The sequence below is a fragment of the Macrotis lagotis genome, chromosome 1, assembly GCF_037893015.1.
Source record: "Macrotis lagotis isolate mMagLag1 chromosome 1, bilby.v1.9.chrom.fasta, whole genome shotgun sequence".
NCBI classification, from domain to species: Eukaryota; Metazoa; Chordata; class Mammalia; order Peramelemorphia; family Peramelidae; genus Macrotis; species Macrotis lagotis.
This window is the reverse complement of record NC_133658.1, coordinates 273,587,867-273,615,473: the sequence shown is the minus strand read 5'-3', so window position 1 is coordinate 273,615,473 and position 27,607 is coordinate 273,587,867. Positions and strand designations below refer to the sequence as shown.

General features: G+C 35.6%; 1 protein-coding gene across 1 annotated transcript in view; it reads left to right on the top strand.

The window, feature by feature from the left end:
- The window catches only part of CHRNA4 (cholinergic receptor nicotinic alpha 4 subunit), a 58,404-nt gene that overhangs the window by 23,878 nt on the left and 6,919 nt on the right, over nt 1–27,607 (top strand). Inside the window, exon 5 of the mRNA XM_074227446.1 lies at nt 25,205–26,585. Within this exon, the coding sequence (XP_074083547.1) occupies nt 25,205–26,585 (1,381 nt within the window). The remainder of the gene's footprint in view (nt 1–25,204; nt 26,586–27,607) is intronic.

Here is a 27,607-nt window from a genome sequence, read left to right as displayed (position 1 = left end):
ATGGAATCAGGAACATAGGTAGAGTGATTAGCTTTGACAAGAATCCCTAAAGGAATCATTGATATCTATGAGTTGGTATCAGTTTAGAGTGTGTTGCTAGAATCTGCCTGTGGTACAGTATTCAGAAATTTATATTGTTCAGTATTTTAAAGCAATGACAAGAAGGTAGATGTGACATATTTACCAACTATAAAAGTGACACAAAACTAAAATAGAGAGCTAGCATGTTGAATAGAAACAAATGAAATTAAAAAAAACATTCTGAGAAAATTATGAGACAGTTTCATAAAATAAAATATAATAGGCATCTGTATACTATATACTTGGATTAAAAAATCACACATACACAACTTTTAAAGATAGACAAGGTTGGGGGCAGCTAGGTGTCACAGCGGATAGAGCATTGGCAACAATTGTTATTAAAAAGAAATCTAAGATTTAATAAACTTACAAGCTCAACATTAGCTAAAATGTTGTCTGAGATTTTCTTGGCAAAGATACTGGGGTGGTTTGCTGTTTCCTTCCTCAGCTCATTTTACAGAGGAGAAAACCAAGGCAAACAGTGACATGTTCAAGTTACTAAGTATCTGAGGCCAGACTTGTCCTCTGGTCTTCCTGACTCTGGGTCTTGTGCTCTGTGCACCAAGCCACTGGTCCATGAACATGTATTAAGTGTGTACTCTGCTAAGAGATGGAGATAGCAAAGATAAAAGATAGTCCCTAGCCTGGAGGAGCTAAAAGTCTAACTAGAGAGACAATATACAAAAGAAAGTAAGAAGGTATAATAAAGTTCTGCAACTGGGTGCAAGATGATCTGAAGATATATGAGTTACAGAGATATTTTTCTCTTGCAGGATGATGTTTTGGTGATAATGAAATCTTTTGTTTAATTTATTCATTTAAAGCAATTGAGTTAAATGATTTGTCCAAAGTCATGCAACTAGGTAATTATTAAATGTCTAAGGTTGGATTTGAACTCAGGTCCTCCTGACTCTAGGGCTGGTATTCTATCCACTGTGCCTCCAAGCTTCCCCTGTGATAATGAAATCTTGAGAGTAGCAGAGTGGGAAATGATGAGATAAATAGTTTGAATGTTCTTCTTAAATGGTGTCCAGGATGAGCAAGTAATAATCATTTTGTGCTTTGCCCTGGGCATATCTGGAATATGTGCTTGGTTCCAGAAGTTGCATTTTAAAACCAACCTTGAAAAAATGGAGAAAATTTAAAAGTTGTGAGGGAACCACAGACTATGTCATATAGAGATCAGTAGAAAGAACTGAGGATGTGTAGCCTAGAAAAAAAAGAATAACAATAATCATGTATTAAGAACTAATTGTATACAAAGACACTACTGTGCTATTCTGAGAATACATGACGAGGTAAGTGACGGGGTACATGATAATTGTGTTCAACACCTAATATAGCAAAAGAATATTGGATTTGAAATCTGAGAGTTTGGATTTGAATCCTTGTTCAGTTGCTCACTCTCTATGTGACCTTGAACAATTCAGTCCAATTTTCTGGGCCTCAGTTTCCTTATCTGCAAAATGAGGGGTTTGAATGAGATGATTGCTAAGATTTCTTTGGATTCTTTGTCTAATGTTTCTATGGAATCCATCATCCTTCACATGGGCTCTTTTCAGTCATTATATCTTGTTCCTCTGACAAAGTCCTTCAGTTCCTATATTGGGGGGGCTCTGCTTCCCTGATTGATGAATTAATCATATATGACCAATCCCAAATCTTTTTACTCCCTACTTTTCAACTTTTCCTTTGGAAAAAGTCATGAAATCTCCATTACCATTGGAAATGTCAGGCCAATCAACTCCACTGACCAACTCTGTGACTTTCCAGAACAAAGAATTCTTCCCTAGCTACCACTCATCTATATGTGCAGTATTTAAAATGGAAGCCTCTTGAGGACAGGTGTTATCTTGGTGTTTGGTTTGATACATCACCAGTACTTAGGCCAATATCTGACAGCTCTTCAAAAATTCTTTTTCATTCTTTCCTTTGAATGAATGTATTCATTCAAAGTATTTTAAGGTTTGTTACAAGAAAGAAGCAATATTCTACAAGCTTAGTAGGCAGAATTGGAAGCAATGAGCAGAAATTGCTGGGAAATAGATTTTAACTTTATTTAAGCAAATTCTAAGAGCTGTTTCAAAGTGTAATGGGATCTTTGTAGAAATAGTGGTTTTCTAATACTCTTCCTGGTTTTATCATTCCTGTTTATCTTCAAAAAGAGATTGAACATCAGTTTGTTTAGGTAGAATTCCTCTTTGTTTATAGAATATATGATCTTTGAGAAAGTTTTTAACTTTGACAACTTAGTTAAGGCATCCTTCTTTGCTCTTAGACTGAAAAGAAAGAAGAGAAAGTAAGTTATGCCACTGAGATATTTTGAGAAGTGGAAGAGAGCTGAGAGAATGTCTGTTGGAAGGCCTCAATTTTTCAGTGATGTAGGAGGCTGTCATTCTAGACTGTGTATGAAGTTGGTGGTGCTTTTAGTAAATGAGATAACTTTATTCTGAGATTTTTTTATTATGATGCTCAACAATCCAGAAGCAACTTCAAGGGTATGTTGAGGATTAGGAGAGAGGAAATTGCTGAATATTGGGGGTGGTAAGCAAAGGGCTTAGGTTGGCAAATGTTGGAGTAAATCATGGCTGGGAATACAGGTAATTGAATTCAACATGGGGGGAAGATGGATTAGGAGAATTAGAAAAGGCAAAGAGACAAGATATCAGAAGTATTTTTTATGAAAACTTAAGAGCCTTGTGTTCCTTAGAGACTATTGGGTTTTGGGGGTGGCTAGGTGGCGCCGTGGTAGAGCACCTGGCCCTGGAGTCAGGAGTACCTGAGTTCAAATCCAGCCTCAGACACTTAATAATTACTAGCTGTGTGGCCTTGGGCAAGCCACTTAACCCCATTGCCTAAAAAATAAAAGAGAAACTAAAGAAACAAAAAAGAGAGAGACTATTGGGTTTTTTGCTTTGTGTTTCTTTTTGTTTCTTTGGAACCCAGAGTCAAAATTAACCTAAGCAGACATAAATTTTAGTTTTCTCATCTGTCAAATGGGGATTACAATTACGGCCCTACCAACTTCAGAGGTGTTCTATGACAGTAAGGTAAAATAATTAGGCCAGTACAGTAAATTAACAAATATTTTCTTAAGTACCTACTATATGCAAAGCACTGAATTAAGTACTGAAGAAGATACATAGTTTGGATCTCCTTTGTGGAACCTACAATCTAGTTGTGAAATAAGGCTCTCACTCAGGTTACTATAATATACAATATTTCGAGTTAAACTCATTAAAAACTACAAGACAAACTGTTATATAAGGTTTGAGGTATGAAGGGTTGTTGTTGGGATATAGGGATGGGGTGAGCTGGAGGGGAATCAGTAAAGGTTTTCTTGAAGAAATGTATTTTGATATGCGTGTGGTTAAAAATGATTTCAGCTGGGGACGGCTAGGTGGCTCAGGGAGTCAGGAGAACCTGAGTTCAAATCCGGCATCAGACAATTAATAATTACCTAGCTGTGTGGCCTTGGGCAAGTCACTTAACCCCATTGCCTTGCAAAAACCTAAAAAAAATTATTTCAGCAATAAAGATGGGGAAGGAAGAGCACTTCAGAGATTTGCCTAAAAAGACAATGAGAGGGGGCGGAGCCAAGATGGCAACAAGAACGGAATGTGTCTTAGGTGCTCTCTCATAAAACTTATAAGCTAAGGACTCTAACTAAAGTTAAAGGGACCCAGTGAGGCAGTTCGCCTACTCAAGGTAACCTGGAAAAGAGCAGAAAGGCTCTGCTCCCCGGGGTTGGAGGGGCAGCCCGCCAGAGCGAAAAAACTTCAGCCTCCCAGAGGCAGCCCCAGGGCACTGGGAGCCGTGGCTCACAGCTTGGGGGAGTTTCCTGAGCTATGCCCCCAGGGAGCACCGGGTACAAATTGGGGGAATGGGGGGGGGGACCTCTGCCAGAGCACTCAGGGCACACAGTGAGCAGTGCAGCTGCAGCTGAGTTCCAGGAAACAGAAGCAGGTGGAGCCAGTAAGCAGGAGCCCCCAGGGCATGAGCCCATTGAACCAAGACTGCAGAGCTCTGTCCTCTGCCCCTGGAACAGGACGCTGGGGTTCTGACCACATTCAGATCCTGATCGCAGTCTAGGCCCCCCATAGAAGAGCAGGCCCCCCCCACCTCAGCCCTGTGGCAGAAGGGGGGTGCATATGGTCATTCACAGACCAGGAGGGAGGACAGAGCCTTACACACTGAGAGCCTTGTGGGAGTGTCCCAAAAGCTCAGGAAGCACCCCAAAACCAGGCTCAGGCTGGGAAAATGAGCAAGCAGAGAAACAAGAGGAACACCATTGAGAAATATTTTGCATATGAGTCCAAGAAGGATCAAAATACTCAGTCTGAAGATGAGGAAGCACAAGCTCCTACATCTAAAGACTCCAAGAAAAATAGAAATTGGGCCCAGGCTATGGCAGAGCTCAAAAAAGACTTTGAAAATCAAATGAGGGAGTTAGAAGAAAAACTGGGAAAAGAAAGGAGAGAGATGCAGGAAAAACATGAAAATGAAGTCAGCAGTATAGTCAAGGAAATCCAAAAAAATGCTGAAGAAAATAGCATGCTAAAAACCAGCTTAGGTCAAATGTATAAAACAGTTCAAAAAGTTATTGAGGAGAAGAATGCTTTAAAAAGCAAAATTGGCCCGATGAAAAAAGAGATAAGAAAACTCTCTGAGGAAAACAAATCCTTCAGACAAATAATAGAACTTAGGGAGATTGATGAATTTACAAGAAACCAGGACTCAATAGTTCAAAACCAAAAAAAATGGAAAATTAGAAGAAAATGTGAAACATCTCATTGAAAAAAAAAACTGATATGGAAAATAGACTTAGGAAAGATAATTTAAAAATTATTGGAATACCTGAAAGTCATGATCAGTAAAAAAGCCTTGATATCATTTTCAAAGAATTACTACAGGAAAATTGCCCTGATATTCTAGAAGCAGGGGGAAAATGAAAATGAAGAGAAGACACCAATCCCTCCAAGAAAGAGATACCAAAAAACCAACCCCTAGGAATATTATAGCCAAGTTCCAGAACTCCCAAGTCAAAGAGAAAATATTACAAGCAGCCAGAAGGACACAGTTCAAATATCATGGAGCTGCAGTCAGGATCACACAGGAATTTAGCAGCAGCTACATTGGAAGCTTGTAGGGTTTGGAATATAATATACCAGAAGGCAAAAGAACTTAGAATGCGCCGAGAATCAACTACCCAGCAAGATAGTAAACTCTTCCAGGGAAAAAGATAGACTTTCAATGAACCAGGGGAATTTCATTGTTCCTGTTGGAATGGCCAGAGCTGAACAGAAGGTTTGATCTTCAGATACAGGATTCAGGTGAAGCATGGAGATTGGAGGAGAGGGGAAAATATGAGGGACTTGATGATGAACTGCATGTATCCCTGCATAGAAAAATGACACTGATAATACTCATATGAACCTTCTCAATTAATAGAGCAGGTAGAGGGAGCTTTTATAGTTGAAGCACAGGAGAAAGCTGAATTTGAAGATAAAATATGGTGTAATAATGGAGTCAATAGAAAAAAAGGGGAGAATGTAATGGGAGAAAGAAAAAGGAGAGGGAGAATAGGCCAAGATATTTCATATAATAAGATTTTTCTTCATTATAATGAGCTATTGCAATGATATGGAAGGGGGGAAAGCAAGGGGGAATGAGGGAATCTTCACTCTCATCAGAGGTGGCTAAGAGAGGAAACAGCATATATACTCAATGGGGTATAGACATCTGGAGTAAGAAGGAGAGGGGGAGGACAGGGGGAAGGGGGGGGGGGTGATGTGAGTGATGGAGGAGAGGATGGACCATGGTGGGAGAGTGGTCAGATATAATACATTTTCTTTTTTACTTCTTGCAAGGGGCTAGGATTGGATGGCCTATCCAGGACCATAGGGCCAGGTGGATACTGGGCCTAAGGTGGTATGGGGGCTCAGGGCCTCTTGGCCCCAGAGCCGGGGATCTGTCTGCTGTACTGTCAGCTACCCTACAGCAGAGTTAGAATGAAAGGAGAGAGAAAATATAGTACATGGTAGTGGAGAAATATGAAAGGAGGGAGTTGTGATCAGCAATGGCAATGGTGGAAAAATATGGAAGTAACTTTTGTGATGGACTTATCATAAAGAACGTGATCCACCTGCAACAGAGTTGTTGGTGTTAGAACAAAGACTCAAGCACATTTATTATTATTGTTATTGTTATTTTTGTTGTTGTTGTTGTTGTTGTTGTTGTTGTTATTATTATTATTATTATTGTTATTATTATTATTATTATTATTATTATTATTATTGGGGGCTGCAGGGCAAATGGGGCTGGGTGGCCTGCTTGGGGCCTCATAGCAGGATGATCGCTGGGTGTCTGAGGCCAGATTTGGACCTGGATACTCCTGGCTCAAGGGCCAATGCTCTGTCCCCCACCCAGCCACCCCTACTATTATTATTACTATTTTATTTTATTTTTGGTCTTTTTTTTTCTTATTTTGGTTTTTTGCAGGGCAGTGGGGTTCAGGTGGCCTGCATGACACACGGCTGGGTGATTGTTGGGTGTACGGGGCCGGATGTGGGCTCGGGTGCTCATGGCTTCAGTGCTGGTGCTCCATCCATTGCACCACCTGGCCATACCTACAATTATTACTATTATTTTTTTAAATATTAATTTTTTTCTCTCCCCTTTACTTTATCGCTCAAGTGAGTCTATATTTATGGAGGGGTGGTATTTCGTTTACTCTTAAACAAGAATATTTTATTAATGTATAAAAAAACATTATTTGTACAAAATGAGAATAAATATTAAATAAAAACAAAACAAAAAAAGACAATGAGACATGAGAGCTCAATATATAGTTAGGAGGCAGAGAACAGTCTACTTCAGCTAGAGTATAAAGTTGTGGAAAGTATTGATAAGAAACAAATCTAGAAATAGAGTCATGCTAGTTTATAAGGAGACTTTGACGAGTTTAGACTTTACTTAGGAGATAATATAGAGTGCTAAAGATTTTTAATCAGAGGAGTAAGTAGTATTACCATATTTACACTTAAGAAAGAATAAAGTATGATAGCAATGGTACAAAGGCTGAACATAAAGCATTGATGTGCTGGTAAACATATTACAACACACACACATACCTGATACAATTAAGTGTATCTTACATTATTAATATTTTCCCTATTGTGTCTTTAAGTCTAAACAATCAAGAAAATAATAGATTAAGCCCTGATTTGTAAATTTGCAATGTGTAATACTCACTCTGGAAAACTCATAATTAATTCTCTCCAGCCTATTTGAGCTGACTCCAGTACATTCCTGACTATTAGAAAAAGAGTGGAAGTGAGAAGATCTATTAGAATATGACTAGTAATGAGGGCTGGTAATGGTAATTATGGTAATACAGAGGGGTTGATGAATATAAAAAATGTGAAGATGAAATTGACAATTTATTAATTGACTGCATGTGAGAGGTGAGGGAAAGAAAAGTGTCATTTAAAAATCCAAGGTCATCATGAAAAATTGAGTGAAAAGTGGTGCCACTGATAGAAATACTAAAGACAGAAGTAGGGCAGGCTTAGAGGGAATCATGATGAGCTTAGTTTTAAAAGACATTGAATTGGAGGGACCAAAAGTATATCCTGGTGGAGATTTCCTATAAGCTATGCATATTAGGAATTGTGACTCTAGAGCTAAGAATTGAGATCAGGCAAATAGATCTGGAAAATCATCTATAGAGAAGAAGAATTGAGACTACTAAGCAAGTCCAGAAAGAGAAGAAAAGAAAGCTAAAAACAAACACTGGGGGAAACATGCTTACTTAGACATATGAAAGTGCTTTGCAATGGTCAAAAAACTAAATGGACCTACATTATTTTATTATAAACATTGTTATTTTAGTCCTTACAATCACAGATGAGCTGGTGCCTATTAACTTCCTGGGGATCCAAAGGGAGCAAATAAACAAGAGCATGATTTGGAATTAAATTCCACAGAACTAGATTTCAAAACTAGGTCTAACATAGACTGTTTACAGAGACAAAATCTTTGTTTCATGGATTCACTAGAGAGTATTTTAATTTCTGCGTTACATTGGATTCTGGAGATAGGAAAGAAATAGTTATCTTGAGTAATACAATTCTATAGATCCTAATAAATGCAAACATGCACTAAGATTTACTGAAGCCTTTGCTTCTGCCTTTTACCTTAATGAAATCTATAAATTCAGTGATTAGAATCCTTATATTAAGCTAAAATTTGTTCCCCTAGAAAGCTTACCCATTGGCTCTTCTTTTGGGCAACCAAGTAGACTATAACTCTTTCCTTTCACATGACAACTTTTCAAATATTTGAAGACAGTGATTACTCTCTACACCCTTGCTATCAAATTCCTCTTTTCCTTCCAGCAAGTCTTTTTGCCATGGATTAAATAGCCCCAGAATCTTCAACTAATTTGAATTATGGTGTGCTTTTGTTGTCTCTTTTTGTCAGTGTCCCTTCTAAGCATATTAGGTTTTTTAAATCCAGGATTGAACATGATATCAGGACCATTACCCATACTATTTTGGAAACTATAATTTTATTAATGTTGTCAAATATTACTTTATTTCTTTTGCTAATTTGGAAGAAATGTCTAATTATTAATTCATAGTTAGTTTTCTGTCCACTTGAATTCTTAGGTCTTAACTTTTTTTTTCAACTAACAATCCTTTATTTTTCTCCCTTCTAATTTCCCTCTTAGAAAGGAAAAAAAATGGAAAAACAAAATTCTTGTAATAAAATGACTTAAGCAAGTGAAACAAATTCCTATATTGGTTATGTCTGTGTATTGATCAGAATTTTTTAAGTCTTTCAAAGGTCTTTCTTAAAATATTATTTTTACATATAAAACAAGTAATTATCCTGGTTCTATTCACTTCATTCAATATCACTTCATACAAATCTTCTCAGTTGTGTCTGAAATGATCTCTTTTGCAATTTCCTGTGGAATAATAGTATTCCAAAATATATTCATGTATTCAGTATTACATTCATGCACCATAATGTACCCAGTTCAGAGATAAGTAAACCTTGGTTCCTTTCACAAATCTGCTTCTAATCATGCCACCATATATTCTGTATTTGGATAATAGAATATTGGAATTTAAGTGCAAGATATACATTTATTTGATCTTATTAGTTTCAACCATTCAAGAATTTTTTGAATCTCATTTCTTTCATCCATCATATATATTATTCCACCCATCTTTGTATTATACACCAATTTAAAATTGATACTGCATCATCTATGCTTTCAATCCAGTTTAGCAAGATGTTTAACAGAATAGATCCAAGTTCAGAGACCCATATCATTTCTCCAGAAACTTCTCCTCTAGCTGATATAGATCCATTATTATTTGGATCTGTTTGTTCATTCAGGATTCTGAATTCATCTAATTGTACCATTGGATTTAGTTTATATCGCTTCATTTTATCCCCCCAAACACCATGAGGAACTTCATCAAAAGTCTTACAGAAATCCAAGTATATTATGTCTATGGAATTACCTTGATCAGGTAGCAAGGGGGGCGGGAATCCCTGTAAAAAAGGAAAATTAAGTAAGTCTGATATGACTGTTTTATAGTGATTATTCTCTAAATGGTTTGCTTAATAATGTACATCAAAGTTCTACTATATGTGTATATAAATATGTATATATACACATATATATATATGTCTGTGTGTATGCTTTCTCTATTTTTTTGCCTTCCTGTCTCCCTGTTTACTTCTGTTTCATTATCAAAACCAATAAACACTTATTCATCTTCTATTCTATGCAAGACACTGTGCTACATGTTGGAGATACAAAGACAACTATTCCTTATGCTCATGATGCTTTGGGTTTAGAGATCTCAATCAGCTTTTTTGAGCATCAGATAGATCCATGAGATCCATAGCATTTCTTTGACCAATTATTTTAATAGCCCTGTCCAAGACAGGAAATGCCATTTTTCTGGTATGGCAGGATAAAAAAGATTATAGATTTAGAGCTAGAATGAACCTTGGGTTCATATTACAGATGAGAAAACTGAGACTCAGAGAGATTAAGTTAAACATAGCATTGGAGTTAGAATTTAATCTTGAATTCTCTAACTGTATATTCTTTCCTCTAAACCATATTGATGGACCTCTGATCTTGGTGATCATTTTTTCCTTCTTCTAAGGAAGAATCATAAACCACACTTTAAATAATCAATTACAGAATTTTAACATGAATCAATATTGAATATGGGAGCCTACAATTGGAAGATTATACCTCCTTCCCTTCAGAAAATATAGTTGCCATATCTCCAGTTCTGTGACACCACTTCCCCCTCCAGAATTTTTCAGAAATCAGTAACAGCAGTTCCTCTTCCAGTTTCTTTAGTCTTCTGGATATGGTTCATTAGGACTCCTTGGTTTTCAGTTTTTGAGGGAATTAAGTGCTTGCTCTCACCATCTTCTAGTTTACATTGTTATTTGGTTCTTTGTTAGTCATAAATATTCTTTCCTTCCCAGTCTAAAAATCACTCTTGGAAAGCGAAGTGAAAAACAGAGAAAACAGAAAGAAATGAGGAGTGGAATAATTCCTTTTTTCCAGCATCTGTTATCATTTTACCATTAGAGGGTCATCAATTTAGATCTCAAGGGGACATATCATTTTTTTCAAATCCTGTCAATTCTGAAAAGAGGAAATTATGAATCAGAGAAGTAGAGTGATTTGCTCAAGATCACCAACCAGCAAAGTCTGAATTAGAATCCAGGTCCCTGCTTCCAAAGCCAGTATTTTTTTCTCCACTGCATCAGATATAACTTCAGCCCTCAGACCCCTACCTAGTAGGAATCTTATTTTTCCCTTGATCTCTCCATGCCTCACTCTTCCTTCATCAATGAATCCAGAACTAAACTCAGGGGAAGTTACTGGAGAATTACAAAAGTGGGGGGCAGCTAGGTGGTGTAGTGGATAGAGTACCAGCCCTGGAGTTCAAATCCAGCCTCAGATACTTAATAATTGCCTAGCTGTGTGACCCTGGGCAAGTCACTTAACCCCATTGCCTTAAATAAATAAATAATTTTAAAGGGGGGGGGAATAAGGCACATTTTTACAGACTTTCAGTCTTATGGCTCTTTGAGAAAATATCTGCCTCAGAACTTCTGGCAGGATCAGAAAGCTAAGTGCTGAATTTAAAGTTAGAAAGATTGGAATTTGAATCTTAGCTCAGACTCTTTCAAACTATGTGACCCTTGACAACTAGCACAGGCTAGTTCCCTATTCACACCATAGACTGAGCTACCTGGCACTGTATCCTATGTTCATCTAAGAATCGATTACTTGATCAACAAGTATTTATTAAGTGCTTTCTATGTGCAGTGTTGTGAAGAGACCTGACCTTGGATACAGAAAGACCTAGGTTCAAGTCCCACATATACTGGTTGTATAACCCTAGGTAAATTTTAATTTCTAAAGAAACCTTAGGTGATTGCAGATAAGGTGATGACTTGCATTTGTAGAAGGAGTTTGCTCATATAAGAGTTCCCTGTTCCAAAGAAATCACAGATTCAGTTCATATTCCTATGAACTAATCCAAATTCAGGCATTGAACTAAATGCTGGGGAGACAAAGAAAAAATTTTGAAAGTAGACTCAGCCTTCAAGGACTTTACATTCTAATAAGGTAGAAGATATGTTCAAAATACATAAGGCTTCCATTCATATCATACTAATTAGGTAGAATTAGGTAAAAATTTAGAGCACAGTCCAGAGTAATCCTAATTTTTGAATTTTCTGATTCATCTGATAGTCTTCCTTAGAACACTAAAAGGTCTATCTAGTTCTCATTCAGTATTTTGGAAGGGACTAATTCTTTTAATTAATCATTTACTGGATGCCTAGATTTCATTAAATATTGGGAGAGATACCAAGTTTAGTTACTGTGAGATGAAGTCTTTACCCTTATGGAGCTTCTATTCTGGAAGGTAGATAAGACACGTGTTTATGTATATGTTTCTATATATTTATAGAAACATAAATATAAGCATAACATAGAAATACAATATAGATGGGTACAAAGTGTGATATGAAATTTGAGAGGAAAAGGTTTCATGACTGGGTGGGAGTGTTAAAAAATAATACGGTCTACCAGACCCATTCAATTGCTAATATGCAGAATCCTGAATCAGTTGCAATGCTGTATGTCATTATGAACATATATGAATGAATGATTCATATGAATGAATGATTTCATTAGGCCTCTGAGAGTTCAACAAATAAGGTTTGAATTTTAAAGAAATAGAAATCCTTATAAAATGAGAATGTTGAGCTAGGTTTTCTCCAATGTTTCTTCCAGTTCCATGTCCCTTAAATGTCCTGAATTGTTGCAAGGGAGTTGGCTGAGAGGTCAGCAGATTAGAGTGAATTAATGGAGATGTCTGTGAATTTGGACAGGGATCTATCCACTCAGAACCTTTCCAACTTCTAGTCACTCATCACCTGTGAATCCAAGCAAAGATGGCCATGTGAAGAACTGGGACCCTTATTCAGGGTTCCCTCTCTGTTTTGCTGAAAGCAGAGTTGTAACTAAATTATATCTCCTATATCTCTGATATTTGAACAACAAAAGCTAGGTCATTACTAAAAAGTGCATGTTGATGAAGAAAAGGCAGCACCTATCCAAATAGGGCCACATTTGTGATGCCAAAGGAGGTTACCTGCCTGACATTCCTCCCTGCTCACCTTGCAGAGTATTTGGGAACCTTTGCTCAGTTTTGACCTAAGGGTTCCTTGCTGATTGACACCAGACACATTCTACTGGTCATGAAGAGAAGCTCCCCTTCAGCACCTGAATTTTTTAGCTACTACCTGTGGTTCACAGAAGTGTTTACTTGTCATAGATTTACTAGTTTAAAATCCTGAGGCTTTTTTTGTTATGAATTTTTTCATTGTTTTATTTTTAGCTCCAAACTGCATCTAAAAATGAATTTTATAAAAACAAATTTTTTGTAACCATGTTGTTATTAGCCATGTTTAAAATAGACAAAAAAAAAAACAAATAATTACTTTTAGAATCCTTTTTAACAATGAGCACACCTTAGGTGATTTTAAAATAATTTCAACAGATATTTCCAATTCCAAATGAAATACCACAGTCATAAGAAAATTCAGATTTTCAAACAGGGTGACACATGAATTACTATATTTCACTAAACATAATGTTTTCATACTGAAATGTTATTTCTTAGAACAAAAACAAAAACAACAGAGGTTTCTTAACTTTAACTTTATAAGCATGATGAATTTTACATCTTTTTAAATAACTTTATTTACTTCTATCCAAATAAACTCATAGTGTTCTCAAAAAGAAAATGAGATTCCTTTGGAATTGGAATTGAATTATATATATATATATATATATATTGGTATAACTCTTACTTGTGCCATGGAAAGGCAACCAATTCAAATCAAAAACAGCAAACTCCTTTCTATTAATAGTAGATGCATTTTCTAATGAAAAAATGCTTCCCCATTGGAATAGTAAATTCTACATTTACTACTTCAAAAAATGGAAAATTTTCCATGAGAATTATATGCAAAGACCCAGGAAATGAAACTCAAAAACAAAACAAAACAAAAACCCAACATTCACAGTCCCAGAATATCACTTCATTACAGTAGTTTGGATTAAAAGATGTGTTCTGAGTCACATAAACTGAAAGCAGAAAATCTACTATCAACAATTAATTTCAGCAAAAACCCTCTTCTCTCCTGACCTGAGATTTTATCAGTTATTTTAAAAGATCTGCACTAAGCATAGGGTTATGACTTTTAATTTTGTCTCTACGAGTAGGTGTATAAATACATACATACACACATATGTATATACAAAATTTACATATATATATATAAATTGACATCAAAATAACAAATCTAACAATGGGAAATTCAATATATAAGGTTGCCAAGATATCATTAATTAAAATATATTGGACAAAATAGTAATTAATATCAAATCATTGTACTGAATTAGGTTATAGGCTTAAAAATTAGAAACACACAAACAAAACTTTTTAAAACTACTTGGGAAATTGTAAAATGCTAGATATATCTTTCTTAAAGCAAAAATACATCTTTATGGGGCAGCTAGATGGCGTAGAGGATAGAGCACAGATGCTGGAGTCAGGAGTACCTGAGTTCAAATCCGGCCTCAGACAACTAATAATTACCTAGCTGTGTGGCCTAGAGTAAGCCACTTAACCCCATTGCCTTGCAAAAACCTAAAAAAAAATGCATCTTTAAAATTTGAACTTATCAAACTCAAATTAATGTAAAGTATTTTTGGATATCATACACAAAGCCCAAAAGGTCTTTAAAAAGCAAGGTTTCTGAAAAAGATGTTTAAAAAAGGACAAGGGTCTGTTTGTTTAAACCAGTCCTTACCTCAAAACTCAATATTTAATTTAACTACTTCTAGAAATAATCCCACAGTAAAATTCCAAAATAACTCACATATGAATATGTCTTTAAATGATGCAGGATTATATATTCAAATATATCTTTTGGCTTTAAAAAAAACTTAGTACATCCCAATTTTGTACAAAGATTTTTTTTCTTTACTAGTAAAAATTTCTGGTCCACAGAAACTTTTGATGATGAATTTGGGACCAGATATTTCTAAAAATCCCTTTCTTAGGGTTACAAAATTTTCTTTGTATTTCAGTTAACAATCTTAATAACTTTATAAATTATAACCAGAATTACTTAAAATAAGTTTTCCTTTAGGTTAAATAAAACTTTGAAGCTTATTTTTTCTTAGAATGTTATAGTCAACTTTAATTACAGCAAGCAAGAGATTTCTATCACTTAAATTTTCTTAATTCATTCTGTTTGCACAATTTTAATCTCTCAATGTTTAGTTTATGAGAGAAATTTGTCCTTATTAATAATCATAGGTTATACAATCATTTACCAATATCTTTTAATATTACAACTTTTAGGAACATCATATATGTAAAGTTATCTAAATAAGAGATCATATAGCTTTATATATAAATACATTAAGCTATATGATCTCTTTTAATTCCTCTTTTCTTTATATGTCTAAGCTAAACTGCAGTTAGAATTTTACGAACTACTTTTTGGCCCTAAGAAATTGCTTTGCTTCTAGCAAGGTGTGGCTAGCTCTAAAAGATTCCTACAGATTTTTATCTCTAAATTTTTCTTCTAGTTTAAATCAATTTACTATCCAATTTCTAAAGGAAAGTTTTTCTTTCTGTAATTTCTGTAAGCCAAGTCACTATACTATTTAAAAACATTTTAGTTTGGGACTAGGTCCAAAATTTCAAAAATAATGACATCTTAAATTAAATAATAATCTGCCACTAATTATATAGTTAAATAGATCTATTTATTTATATATATATATATATACATATATATATATGGAGACTTTGCTAAATGGAGAATTTACATTTCAAAATATTCATTTCATTTAGATTGGAACTAGAAATTCAGTTGCCCTTGGATCTTATTTTTTAACACAGTATTTTCAAGTTACTTCCTGTCTTCTATGGTGAGGAACAAGACATTTCCCAAGATTTAAAATACAAAATCAATATTTAAAATGGACAGAAGTATCATGTATAATTTGCAGCAAAAATTCCAGATGTTCACAATATACCTTTAACTTCAACAGTACATTTTACATTAATCAGTCCTTAATTTTAATTTATATAAACTTTTTTAAAAATGCCCAATCAAATGCCAAATACCTCTTTTTAAAAATTTGAGTCACCTTTAAAAAAAAAACAAACTTTGAATTCTAGAATAGCAACTAGTCTTTGCTATATAACTCTATCTTCTTGTTAGAGTCAATATAGAGGAGGGGGAGGAGAATAACCTCGAATGTGAATAAGATAAAATAAGAGAGGTTGCACAGCAGGATTCCCAGGGAAAAGTTTAAGAAATGACTGGTTTGTGAGGTTTGACCCAAATTAGAGCTAGGAATAGGAAAAAGAGATTTTTTTTTCTCTTTCATATCTGCAATTTTCTGAATAAAAATGTTCCCAGAGCATACTTAAATTGTTAATTTTGAAAGAAAAATTTTAATTTTCCCCATTTTCTAGCTGAAAAACCAAGTAGAGAAATGACAAGTGACTAGAAGCCTCTTCCCTGGCAGAGGAGGGAAATGAAAAGGTGAAGTGGATTTTGGCCAGTCAGGTCAGAGAAAATACAATAGACAACTGACACAACTAATCAAGATACAGAAAACAAAAGCAACCCAGATAGAATTTGTGAGAGCAGTGAAAATTTTAAAATTTCACCAGTCACTAGTTACCATTTATCCAAGGGAGAAAGAGCAGGGATCTTGTGAACCTTTCTAGGAATGTCCCACCCCTTAGGTTGCAATTAGAGAGATGCAGAGAGGGGAGGAAGACTAGCTAAAGCAGTTTCTCAAATTCCATGTGGAGTTATTGCATTTCTATGCTCTCTTTCTGAAATCTACACAAACTGAAGGGAGGAAACACCCAAACAAAGTCTCATACTATCAGGTGCTAGAGGCAAAACACCCAAACAACAGACAACAAATGAAGGATATCTTAACAAAGACTCATGTTATTGGGTGCCAGAGGCACAACCCCCAAAACAACAAAACATACAGAGAACACCAAAATAAAATTCTCAAGGTGGAAGGGTGTCAAAGGCCACAGTGGTAACCAGAGTCCAAACAGAAAATTCTTACCAATAAGAGACAAGAATTCCATTAAAAACTCAGAGGTAAATCTTAGAGAATATTTCAACTTCAACCAAATAAAAGTTAAAAAAATAGAGCAATGAGTTGAAAAGTAATGGACTTTAACCTTCCAAGGCCACAATACTTTTGCCTGGTGCAAAATCTGTTCCAGCTCTGGAATCCCTTTATGCAGCCTTATCAAAAAGGAGTCTACCACCTTTCCAGTCAAAATTGTCTAATTCCAATATGCCAACAAAAATGTGAATTTGAAATAGAGCAGGGAGTTGAAAAGTTACATACCTCTTTCTTTTCAAGGCTAGGATTTTTTTCAGGCAACAATTTATTTGATTTGGACCCTTTGGGTAACATGGTTTAGAGGAGGAAGACCTGTCCTTCTTCAAATGACTGTCCATTACCTGAGTTATGGCACAAAATTGTAAAAGTTAATAATTTGGGGTTAAAATAAAATTACAGTAAAAATAAGTTAGACATGAAGTTTATTTTCCAAGATTTACCAAGAAATTTAAATTGGAGGCCATCTTTGGAAATGACCATCTATAGCAGTTATACATTAAAAAAGAAGACAAGAAAAACATCACTAAACCTTCTGGTGGCTAGACTATTAGGTTGCAGAATTTCTTGTCAAAGCATATCATCCTGATACAATGCTTTATTGTCTACAGGAAGATGTATAATTATCTTCTTTCCTGGATTAAAGTATTACAAAGTCAGATCAAGTTTCCAGTTTTCTGGTCATCTGTTATCTTGAGATGGCAATTTACATACGGAGAGATAACATTCCATACTCACAAGAGTAAGAAATCAGACTTTTTTTTTAGCCAGGAATATGTTTGAAAATAAATTAAACTTTGACAGTTTAGAGCAGGTATCAGTGGGAAAGGAGCAATCAACTGTAATATCAGGATTTTATCAAGTATAGCAGTGTTGATGGATACAACATGAACTGGTCAGCAGTCCACCCTTAACACCTAGAGTCCATAAACTTTTTTTAAAAAATATGTTAAAAACTCTATTTCAATATAATAGGTTTCCTTTTTAACCCTGTATATTTTTAGGACTTTTATGCATTTAAAAACAGTATTCTTGGGGGCGGCTAGGTGGTGCAGTGAATAAAGCATCAGCCCTGGAGTCAGGAGTACCTGGGTTCAAATCCAGTCTCAGACACTTAATAATTACCTAGCTGTGTGGCCTTGGGCAAGACACTGAACCCCATTTGTCTTGCAAAAACCTTTAAAAAAAGTATTCTTAGGAGGGGTCAGTTGGTTCAAACAGAATAATGTATTTGACCATGACACAAAATGTCTATGTATGATCCATAAATAAGACACAATGACTGTGAATTGCCTCTCTTCATTATCAAGTCAGATCCTACTTCACTAGATTTATGGTACACTGGATCACACTAGTCTGGATTAGACTATGCTAGATAACACAATGAATTTTCCTCCACTGGATGATAGATACTAGACAAGCACACAGGATGAGATCACATTGGGTGACACTATTAGATCACATCACAATGTATTACATTTCACTGAGGTATGCCATACATTGACAATTGAATCTATTTTCATTATACTATACTGTAAAAGATCAAACAATTTTTCTTGATCCCTCATTAAAATCTGAATCTGCTGAAGAAATAACTTTGCTTCAGTTTTGTTTGTTTTTTTTAATTTGGTGACTGAATAGAATAAATACTCATCTAGTTTTTTATAGGTAAGCAAGAAAAGGAGATGTAACAATGGGCCAGATCCAGTGATATGCTGGTAAATATTTAAGAAATGACTTTTATAGGAGTGGAAGTGGGAAGAGAAACCATGTAAAAATGACAGATTTTCAAAGTTAATCTCATTATTCACATTTTCTCCATTATTCTTTTAAATCTAAGCAATCAACAGAGCAATAAATCAAGTCAATTAAGTCAAGTCCTTTAGCATTTCTGATTTCTGAGTTATTGATGTTCACAATGCAAATTTAACTTAGGGGCATGGTCCTGAAACAAGATTGCAGAGACAACGTAGTGACTCACCTGAGCTCTCCCCCAAATTTCTCCAAGTACCTTTAAATAATACCATAAAACAATTCCTGGATTGTCAGAGCCCACAAAAGGATGGGATGAAATAATTTTCCAGTCACAGAGAAATTAAAAGGTCAGCAGGAAAGGTCTGTCACATCAGGGTGAGAGTTGTGTACTGTCAACACAGACTGACAATGCAAACCAGGTCTCAGCAAACTCTTGGGAGCAGGAGCCAGCACCTGCTTCTAGAGCTCTCAGGCCACAGATGGTAATGAGTTTGAACAATTGGTCAGAAGGAAATTAGAGGCAGGACTATATTGCTCTGTCAATACTTAGACCTGGGATACAGTCCTAGCTGAAAAACCCCAGGGAGGAGCACTAGCAAACCAAAGCCTGAAGCCACAGAGGAACAAGGACTCTCATCACAGTTCCAGGGTTGAAAAGGTGTGATCACTCAAAAACCAGAGCACATGCCAGGATAGTAGTAAATCCACCTCTTTTTAGACCATACTACCTTGGAAGAATTTATAATGCATAGGTCCTTAGAAGAGCTTAATAAAACCCACGAAGCTTGGAACAATGTACACCTTGGAAGCAGATCTTTACTTTAATAACCTGTTAAAATAGAAATAGGCTTGTAAAATAAACAATCAAAAGAAAAAAGTCTGATCATAGAAAGTTACTATGCTAACAAGTAAAATTAAAACATAATCTCAGAAGAAGATAGCAAAGTCAAAGCACCTATATACAAAATCTCATATAAATTGGTCTCTTGCTATGGAGGAAATTAAAAAGAATTTTGAAAATCAAGTAAGAGAGGTAGAGGAAAAATTGGGAAGAGAAATGAGAATGATGCAGGAAAATCATCAAAAACTAGTTAACAACTTGGTAAAGTAACAAAAAATTTTTTCTGAAGAACAAAGTCTGGAAAGATGCTAAGTGATGTGAATAAAACTAGGAGAACAATGTAATATCCTTTGACCAGTATTATTTGATGATCATCTGTGATGGACTTAGCTCTTCTCAACAATAAAGTGATCAAAGACAGTTCTATGGGCGTGTGAAGGAAAATGCCATCTATTTCCAGAAAGGGAATTGTAGATTTGTTTTATGCTTTTATTTTTTCCCACTCATGTGTTTTTTTTCCCTTTTGTTCTGATTCTTCTTTCAAAGCATGGCTAGCATAGAAATGTGTTTAACATGGTTCTATATGTATAGGCTTTATCAGATTACTTGCTGTCAAGGGGAGGAGAAAGGGAAGGGAGAGAGGGATAAAAATGTGGAACTCAAAATCTTACAAAAAAAGAATGTTAAAAACAATCTTTACATGCAGTTGGAAAAAATAAATAAATTTATATTTAAAAAAAATTCATTATCCAGGGGAAAAATACTAAATAAAATCACCGGATTAGATCAAATGATAAAAGAGGTACAAAAAATGAATGAGAAGAATGTCTTAAAAATCAAAATTGGTCAAAAGGAAAAGGAGGCACAAAAATTCACTGAAGGAAAAAATTCCTTAAAAGTAGAATTCATCAAATTGAAAAGGAAGAACAAAAGTTCATTGAAAAAAATAATTCCTTAAAAATGAGAACTGAGCAAATAGAAGTTTATCACTTTATGAGAAATCAAGAAACAATAAAAAAACCAGAAAAATGAAAAATAGAATAAATGAGAACTATCTATTGGGAAAAAACTGACCTAGATCCAAGAGAGATGATTTTTAAATTATTGGACTATCTGAAAGCCACGATCAAAAAAAAAAAAACCAAGACAGCATTTTCCAAGAAATTATCAAACCACCCTGTTATTCTAGAACTAGAGGGTAAAAAATAGAAATTGAAAGAATCCACCAATTACCTGAAGGAAATCCCAGAATAAAAATTCCTAGGAATAATATGGCCAAATTCCAGAACTTTCAGGTCAAGGAGAAAATATTTCAAGCAGTCAGAAAGAAACTATTCAAGTTTCGTGGAGACACAGTCAGGATAGATGACACAAGATTTATCAGTTTTTACATTAAAGGATCAGAGAACCTGGAATATGATTTTCTAAAAGATAAAAAAGTTAGAATTATAACTAAGAATAATTTACTCAGCAAAACTGAGGGAAATGGAAATTTAATGAAACAGAGGACTTTAAGCATTCTTATTGAGGAGATCAGAGCTGAAGAAAATTTGACTTTCAAAGAAGTATAAAAAAAGTAAACAAGGAAGAAAAGTTGTAAGGGACTTAGTGAGTTTAAATTGTTTACATTTATACATGGGAGAATGATACTTGTAACTTTTAAGAATTTTCTCATTTTAGGGCAGTTAGGAATATATATGTATAGATAGATATAGATATAGATGATAGATATAGATGTAGAGATATAGATATATATATAGATAGAAGGCCCAAGTGTGAGTTCAATATGAAGGGATGTTATCTAAAATAATAAAATTAAGGTGTGAAAGGAATATATTGGAAGGAAAAGGAAAAGGTAGAATAGAATAAACGATCTCACATAAAAAAGACAAGAAACAACTTTTACAATGGAGGGGAAGAGGAGGGAGGTGAAAGGGAATGAGTAAACCTTATTCTTATCATAATTGACTCAAAGAAAGAATAACATACACATTCTATTGAGTATAGAAATCTATCTCACTCTACAGGAAAAATGGGAGGGGAAAGAGGTGATGTTGATAGAAGGGAGAACATATTGGGAAAGGAGATAGTCAAAAGTAAAAGATTTTTGAGGAGGGACAGGGTGAAAAGAGAGAGAATAGAATAAATGGGGGGATAGGATGAGAGAAAATACAGTTAGCAATAGTAACTGAAAAATTTTGAAGCAAGGTTGTCTGATAAAGGTCTCATTTCTCAAATAAAAAGAGAACTGAGTCAAGCTTATAAAAATAAAAGCCATTCCTCAATTGATAAATGATCAAATATATGAAGAGTTTTCAGATGAAGTAATCAAAACTATCTATAGAATGATGAATATATGCTTTAATTCTCTATTGATTGGAAAAATGCAAATTAAAACAATTTTGAGATACTACCTCATATCTATAAGACTAGCTAATAGGACAGAAAAGGAAAATGGCAAATGTTGGAGGCAATGTGGGAAAAATGAGACATTAATTTAATGTTGATGGAGTTGTGAACTGATTCAATCATTCTGTAGAGCAATTTGTAATTGTGCTAAAGAGCTATAAAATCATGCATACCCTTTGATCTAGCATTACAATTATTAAACCTGTATCCCAAAAAAGATAAAGAACAAGAAGGAAAATAACTTTTATTTATAAGACTATCAATTGGTGAATGGCTTCATAAATTGTTTTATATAATTATGATGGAATATTGTTCTAATATAAGACATCATGAGCAGGATGCCCTCAATAAAACCTTGAAATACTTTAATGAACTAATGCAAAATGAAATGAACTATGTATAAAGTAACAGCAATATTATAAGATGATCAGTTATAAATGACTTAGATATTCACAGCATTTCAATGAACCAAGGCAACTCTGAAAGATTTAAGATTAAAACTGCTATCCATTGCCAGAGAAAGAATTGATGGTCTATGAATACAGGTTGAAGCATGCTTTTTTTAAACTTCATTTTTCTTGAGAGTTTTTTGTCTATGTTTTCTTTTACTACTTGGTGGCAATTAAGTATTGTCAGATAAAGGGAGCTATCTCCCTGGAAGGATCTAACTCCTTCTTTGATGGGTCTCTACTCTGCTCATCTGCAGTGGGGTCATCTGGGAGGGGGTATCTAATTTATTCTCTATATACTTTACATTCATACCAGTCCTAGTGCCATTTTCAGTAAGGCTGATTGGGAGACAAAGTGATTGGAGACTAATTCTATTATGCACAGACTTGGCTTGTCTAACAGTAGTAGCATCTAATAATTGCTTTGCATTGCCTTTACTATTCAGTGAATGCAGAGTAGATATAGAATCAGCTTTGCAAGAGGAGCTAAGATTTCTGAACCTGGATCTGGTATCCTCATGAGGAGATGGCAAGCCCCAGAGGGATAAGATTCTTTCCTAAGGTTTGGGCTATATTTAAAGTATTTGACAGTATCGTACACCTATAAGTCAGTTGAACTGAGGGCAATAATAACTATAGGAAACAGGGAATACCCTGGGAAGGTAGGTTTATTACATAATAAAGGAAAAATATAGGGACTGGACCTATTATGTTACTGGAATAGGGAATTTCTGGATAAGAAATTTCACTTATGGATGCAGATTGGTACTTTCTCTGCAACTTGTTCTCAGATAGTTGCCTAGGTAGAGGCATCAAACTCATAGGTCACAAGCAAAACTCTCAAATGTGATGGGAAACATTAAAATGTAATTGGAGGGGGGGAGAGAGGAAGCTAAGTGATACAGTGTTTACAGCACTGGAGTCATGAGAACTTGAGTTCAAATTCAGCCTCAGATATTTAGGAGCTGTGTGATCCTTAATCACATTGCCTCCCCAAAACAACAAAAATATATAATTGAGAAGTGTTATAAAATGTTTTAAATACAATACATAATGTTGATTTGTAAGTTTCTAAGTCAATAGTGATCCATAGTGATGCATTTCTATTTGATCACATTGGCTTGGATCCATGATCCACTGAAGAGGAAAATGGCAAACTATATCTTTGTCAAGAAAATCTAATTGACAGAGGTCCATGGGGTCACAGAGTAGGACTGGCTTGAACAACCACTGACCTCAAACACTGAAAGAGAGGTTAATTGACTTGCCCAGGCTCATAAAGTCACCATAAATAAGAGATGGGGTTTTAATGCCAGTCTTCCTGGCTCCACAGTTATCTATCTATCACTACAGAGTAAAAGGAGGTGTCAAACATAAAACCCATGGACTGCAAGCTAGCAACACTCTCTAGTGCTGCCAGAGCCAGATTAAAATATAATTGGGAAATATTTTAGCAAAATAAATAAACATAAATAACATTACATTTTCAAATTAAGTCAATACACCACCCACAGAGACCATTATGTATATATGATGAGTTTAGTGGCCCCGTTTCTATTTGAGTATGATTCTACTACACTACATCAAGTTGCCTCTCCCATTACAGAATAACAGCAACATCTTTCCATCATTATCTATTATGACTAGTGTCTGACTGTTAAATGGCAATTGAATTTTATCATTTCTGGAGCTTCAATTTTGAAATGAAATAATCCATGAGTGGCCATCTGGTGTGTTGGAGAGATGCTGGGCTTGGTATTGGAAAACATGGGTTCAAATCTTGTCTTTTACCAACTGCATAGTTTGAGCAAAATATTCAAGAGCAAAATATTCAAGCTCTAGAGTTTCAGTTTCCTAATTTGTAATCACACTTTTGATACTTGTTTACTAAACTCCTTGGGTTGATATAAGGAAAATGTTTTTAAACCTTTAAATCCTACAGAAATGTATGATATCCAGTATCATGTTATCCCTATATTATAGTAACTGAGATATAATCTATTCAGAGAGATAACTGTAGTCTGGAATGGTAGTCTTCCACCAGCTAGAAGACTAAATCATGAGACCTGGGTTCCTCTTCCAAGTAATTTCTACAGGTTTGTTTTTATGGTCTTGGGCAAGTAAGGGTAATCCCCTTAAGTCTCAGGCTTTCAGTATGTAAAATAAGGATTGTGACTGCTTACCTCTCTCATAAAGAATAAAGTGCATTGAGAAACACAAAACTATGTACCACTATGGCAACAATAATAGTAATAGTAATTTAGAATCTTCAACTGAAATGTATTAAATAGTTTTAAAAATAGGCCAGCTTATGAAATCAAACTGAGAACAGGATGGAGTTCATATTATCCCTACTATTCAGTTCCAGGAGTTGTACTATAGATACTTTCAGTGAGTCTTCAGAAGATTAACTTATATTCTAATTCATTTATTCAACTATAAAGAGCAGCTATTTTTATCATTCTGTGCAGCTGTCCACAGATCATTATATATGAAAAAATAATAACAAGCTTATTGACTTTCCCCAGGATTGTTTTTATTTGAACTTCATTGAACAAGGTGAGCATAATTTTTCTTTAAAATAAAAAATTGATATTTGTGAAGTATTTAAGGTTTGAAAAGTGCTGTGTTTATACATTATGCCATTTGAGCCTAAAAATCCTGTGAGGCAGATATTGCTGGTATTCCTATTCTTATTGCAAAGAATTACAGTTAAGTATTCCTATATTTCTACTCATGTATACATGTGTTTTCTCTCTCACCTGGGACTTAACAATGGAATTAGAGTGGGACTGGTCAGAGAGTGCTAGTACTTCCAGTCCTAATGTTCTTATTGGCTTCTTTTCTTTCCTATCTTAGTGCAGATGGTGATTTTGCTGTGACCCACTTGACCAAAGCCCACCTCTTCTATGATGGGAGGATCAAATGGACACCCCCTGCCATCTATAAGAGCTCCTGCAGCATTGATGTCACCTTCTTTCCCTTTGACCAGCAAAATTGTACCATGAAGTTTGGTTCCTGGACCTATGACAAAGCAAAAATTGACTTGGTGAGCATGCACAGCCATGTGGACCAGTTGGACTATTGGGAGAGTGGTGAGTGGGTCATCATCAATGCTGTTGGAAACTATAACATTAAGAAGTATGAATGCTGTACTGAAATTTACCCCGACATCACGTACTCCTTCATCATCCGTAGGCTCCCCCTGTTTTATACCATCAATCTCATCATTCCCTGCCTTCTTATTTCCTGCTTGACTGTCTTGGTTTTCTATCTGCCATCAGATTGTGGGGAGAAAATCACATTGTGCATTTCTGTGCTCTTATCTTTGACTGTCTTCCTACTTCTCATCACTGAGATCATCCCATCCACATCCCTGGTCATTCCTCTGATTGGGGAGTACCTGCTCTTCACCATGATCTTCGTGACATTGTCCATCATCATAACTGTCTTTGTACTCAATGTCCACCATCGATCACCTCGTACACACACCATGCCTGCATGGGTCCGAAGGGTGTTCCTAGATATTATCCCCCGTTTGCTCTTCATGAAACGTCCTGGTGTGGTGAAAGACAACTGCCGGAAGCTGGTTGAATCCATGCACAAACTTGCTGGAGGTCCAAGGTTCTGGCCACAGCCAGAACCCAATTTTGTTACCTCATCTTCAATCAGTCCCAAGAGCCCAGACCGGTCACCCTCAGCTTCATTCTGTGTTCCCTTGGAGGATCCAGTTAAACCCCAGCTTGCCTGCAAGTCTCCCTCAAGTCAGTATACTGTTCTGCAGCATCCTGAACCTGGGAAGCCCAGTCCCTGCTCTTCACCTACTGCCAAACCTCCTTCAAATAATACCTACCCCTCTGGCTTCTCCAAAGTCAGATCTCTAAGTGTGCAACAAATGTACAGCTCTAGCAAAGAGGAGGATGGAGGCATTCGCTGCAGGTCTAGGAGCATCCAGTACTGCTCTCTCCAAGAGGATTCTTCCCAGGCAAACAATGGACAGTCTGCCAGCTCCCCAGCCTCTTTGAGGAGCCAGAAGGATGAAGTCCAACCCCAGGAGAAGCCTTCTCCTTGCAAATGTAAATGCAAGAAGATCAAGGCTGTACCTGTCTCAGATCCAGTGACCAAATCATACAGCACCAAAGAACAGCATACCCTGCCCATGTCACCAGCCTTGAAACTTGCAGTAGAAGGAGTCCAGTACATTGCAGACCATCTGAAGGCAGAAGACACGGATTTTTCGGTAAGTCATTCAGTCAGCCAATAACCCCACAAGGGTTTATTAACTCCAACCCATAGCAACTGTCAGAAATCATAGTGCACACTGGGATGGGTTTCTAGATCAATATGATATTCAGTCTACTTTTTATCTTCCTCTCTAATGATAGGGAAGGTAGCATGGATGAATCAAAAATAAGTGGTTAGTTCTCAAATCATATACACAAATTTTTGAAACTTATTAAATGATTTCTGACTCTTTTTACTGTAGATTTAATTTCCTTCCTCTCCATGACCAGTTAATTTTATATAAACCTAATTTTCTTCAGTTTACATAGTGGAGGGAAAGGGAACTCTTTAGGGTGGGGGGAGTGCTATTCTTCTGGGCAGGACTTTTGCAATTGTGTTAGGAGTCAGAGGAAAGTCAGGTTAGAATTTAAATTGTATGGCAGTTAACTCACATCCATATACCTGAGAAAAAATTGCATATAACTGCTCTTCATGTTTGTGGATGTAACAAAATTCAAATTGTCAAAAGGGGATTACCAAAGGTCAAAGAATGGGAATGGCCCTGGGTTTGTTGCATGTTAACCTGTGCAACACTGGGTAAGAAAAAAAAGGAAAAATAGTCACCCAAATATTCAATCTGGGTTTACAAATTCTTAAGAAAAATCTAGATAGAAAACTTTACAAATCAAAGGAAAATAGGAAGGATAGAAAGAAACTAACCCTAAACTTTAAACGTTGTAAATATCATCGCAAATAACACTGGGAGGTAAAAACTATTCTGAATTCCATTTTATAATTGAAAGAACTGAGATAGTCAAAGATTAAATCACCTATCCCAGGTTATACATTAGTAAGTATCTAAGATCTGATGTGAACTCAGGTCTTGATTGCTGACCCAGTGTTCTATCCACTGTACCATTAAACTATCTCAAGATCAAAGACTTGTGTTGTGCTGATGAAGGCCAAGTGAAAAGAAACTTGACTTAGGAAAGAGAGTGGTGGAGGCTGACCTGTAGTCCCCCCCCCATTTATCATGCA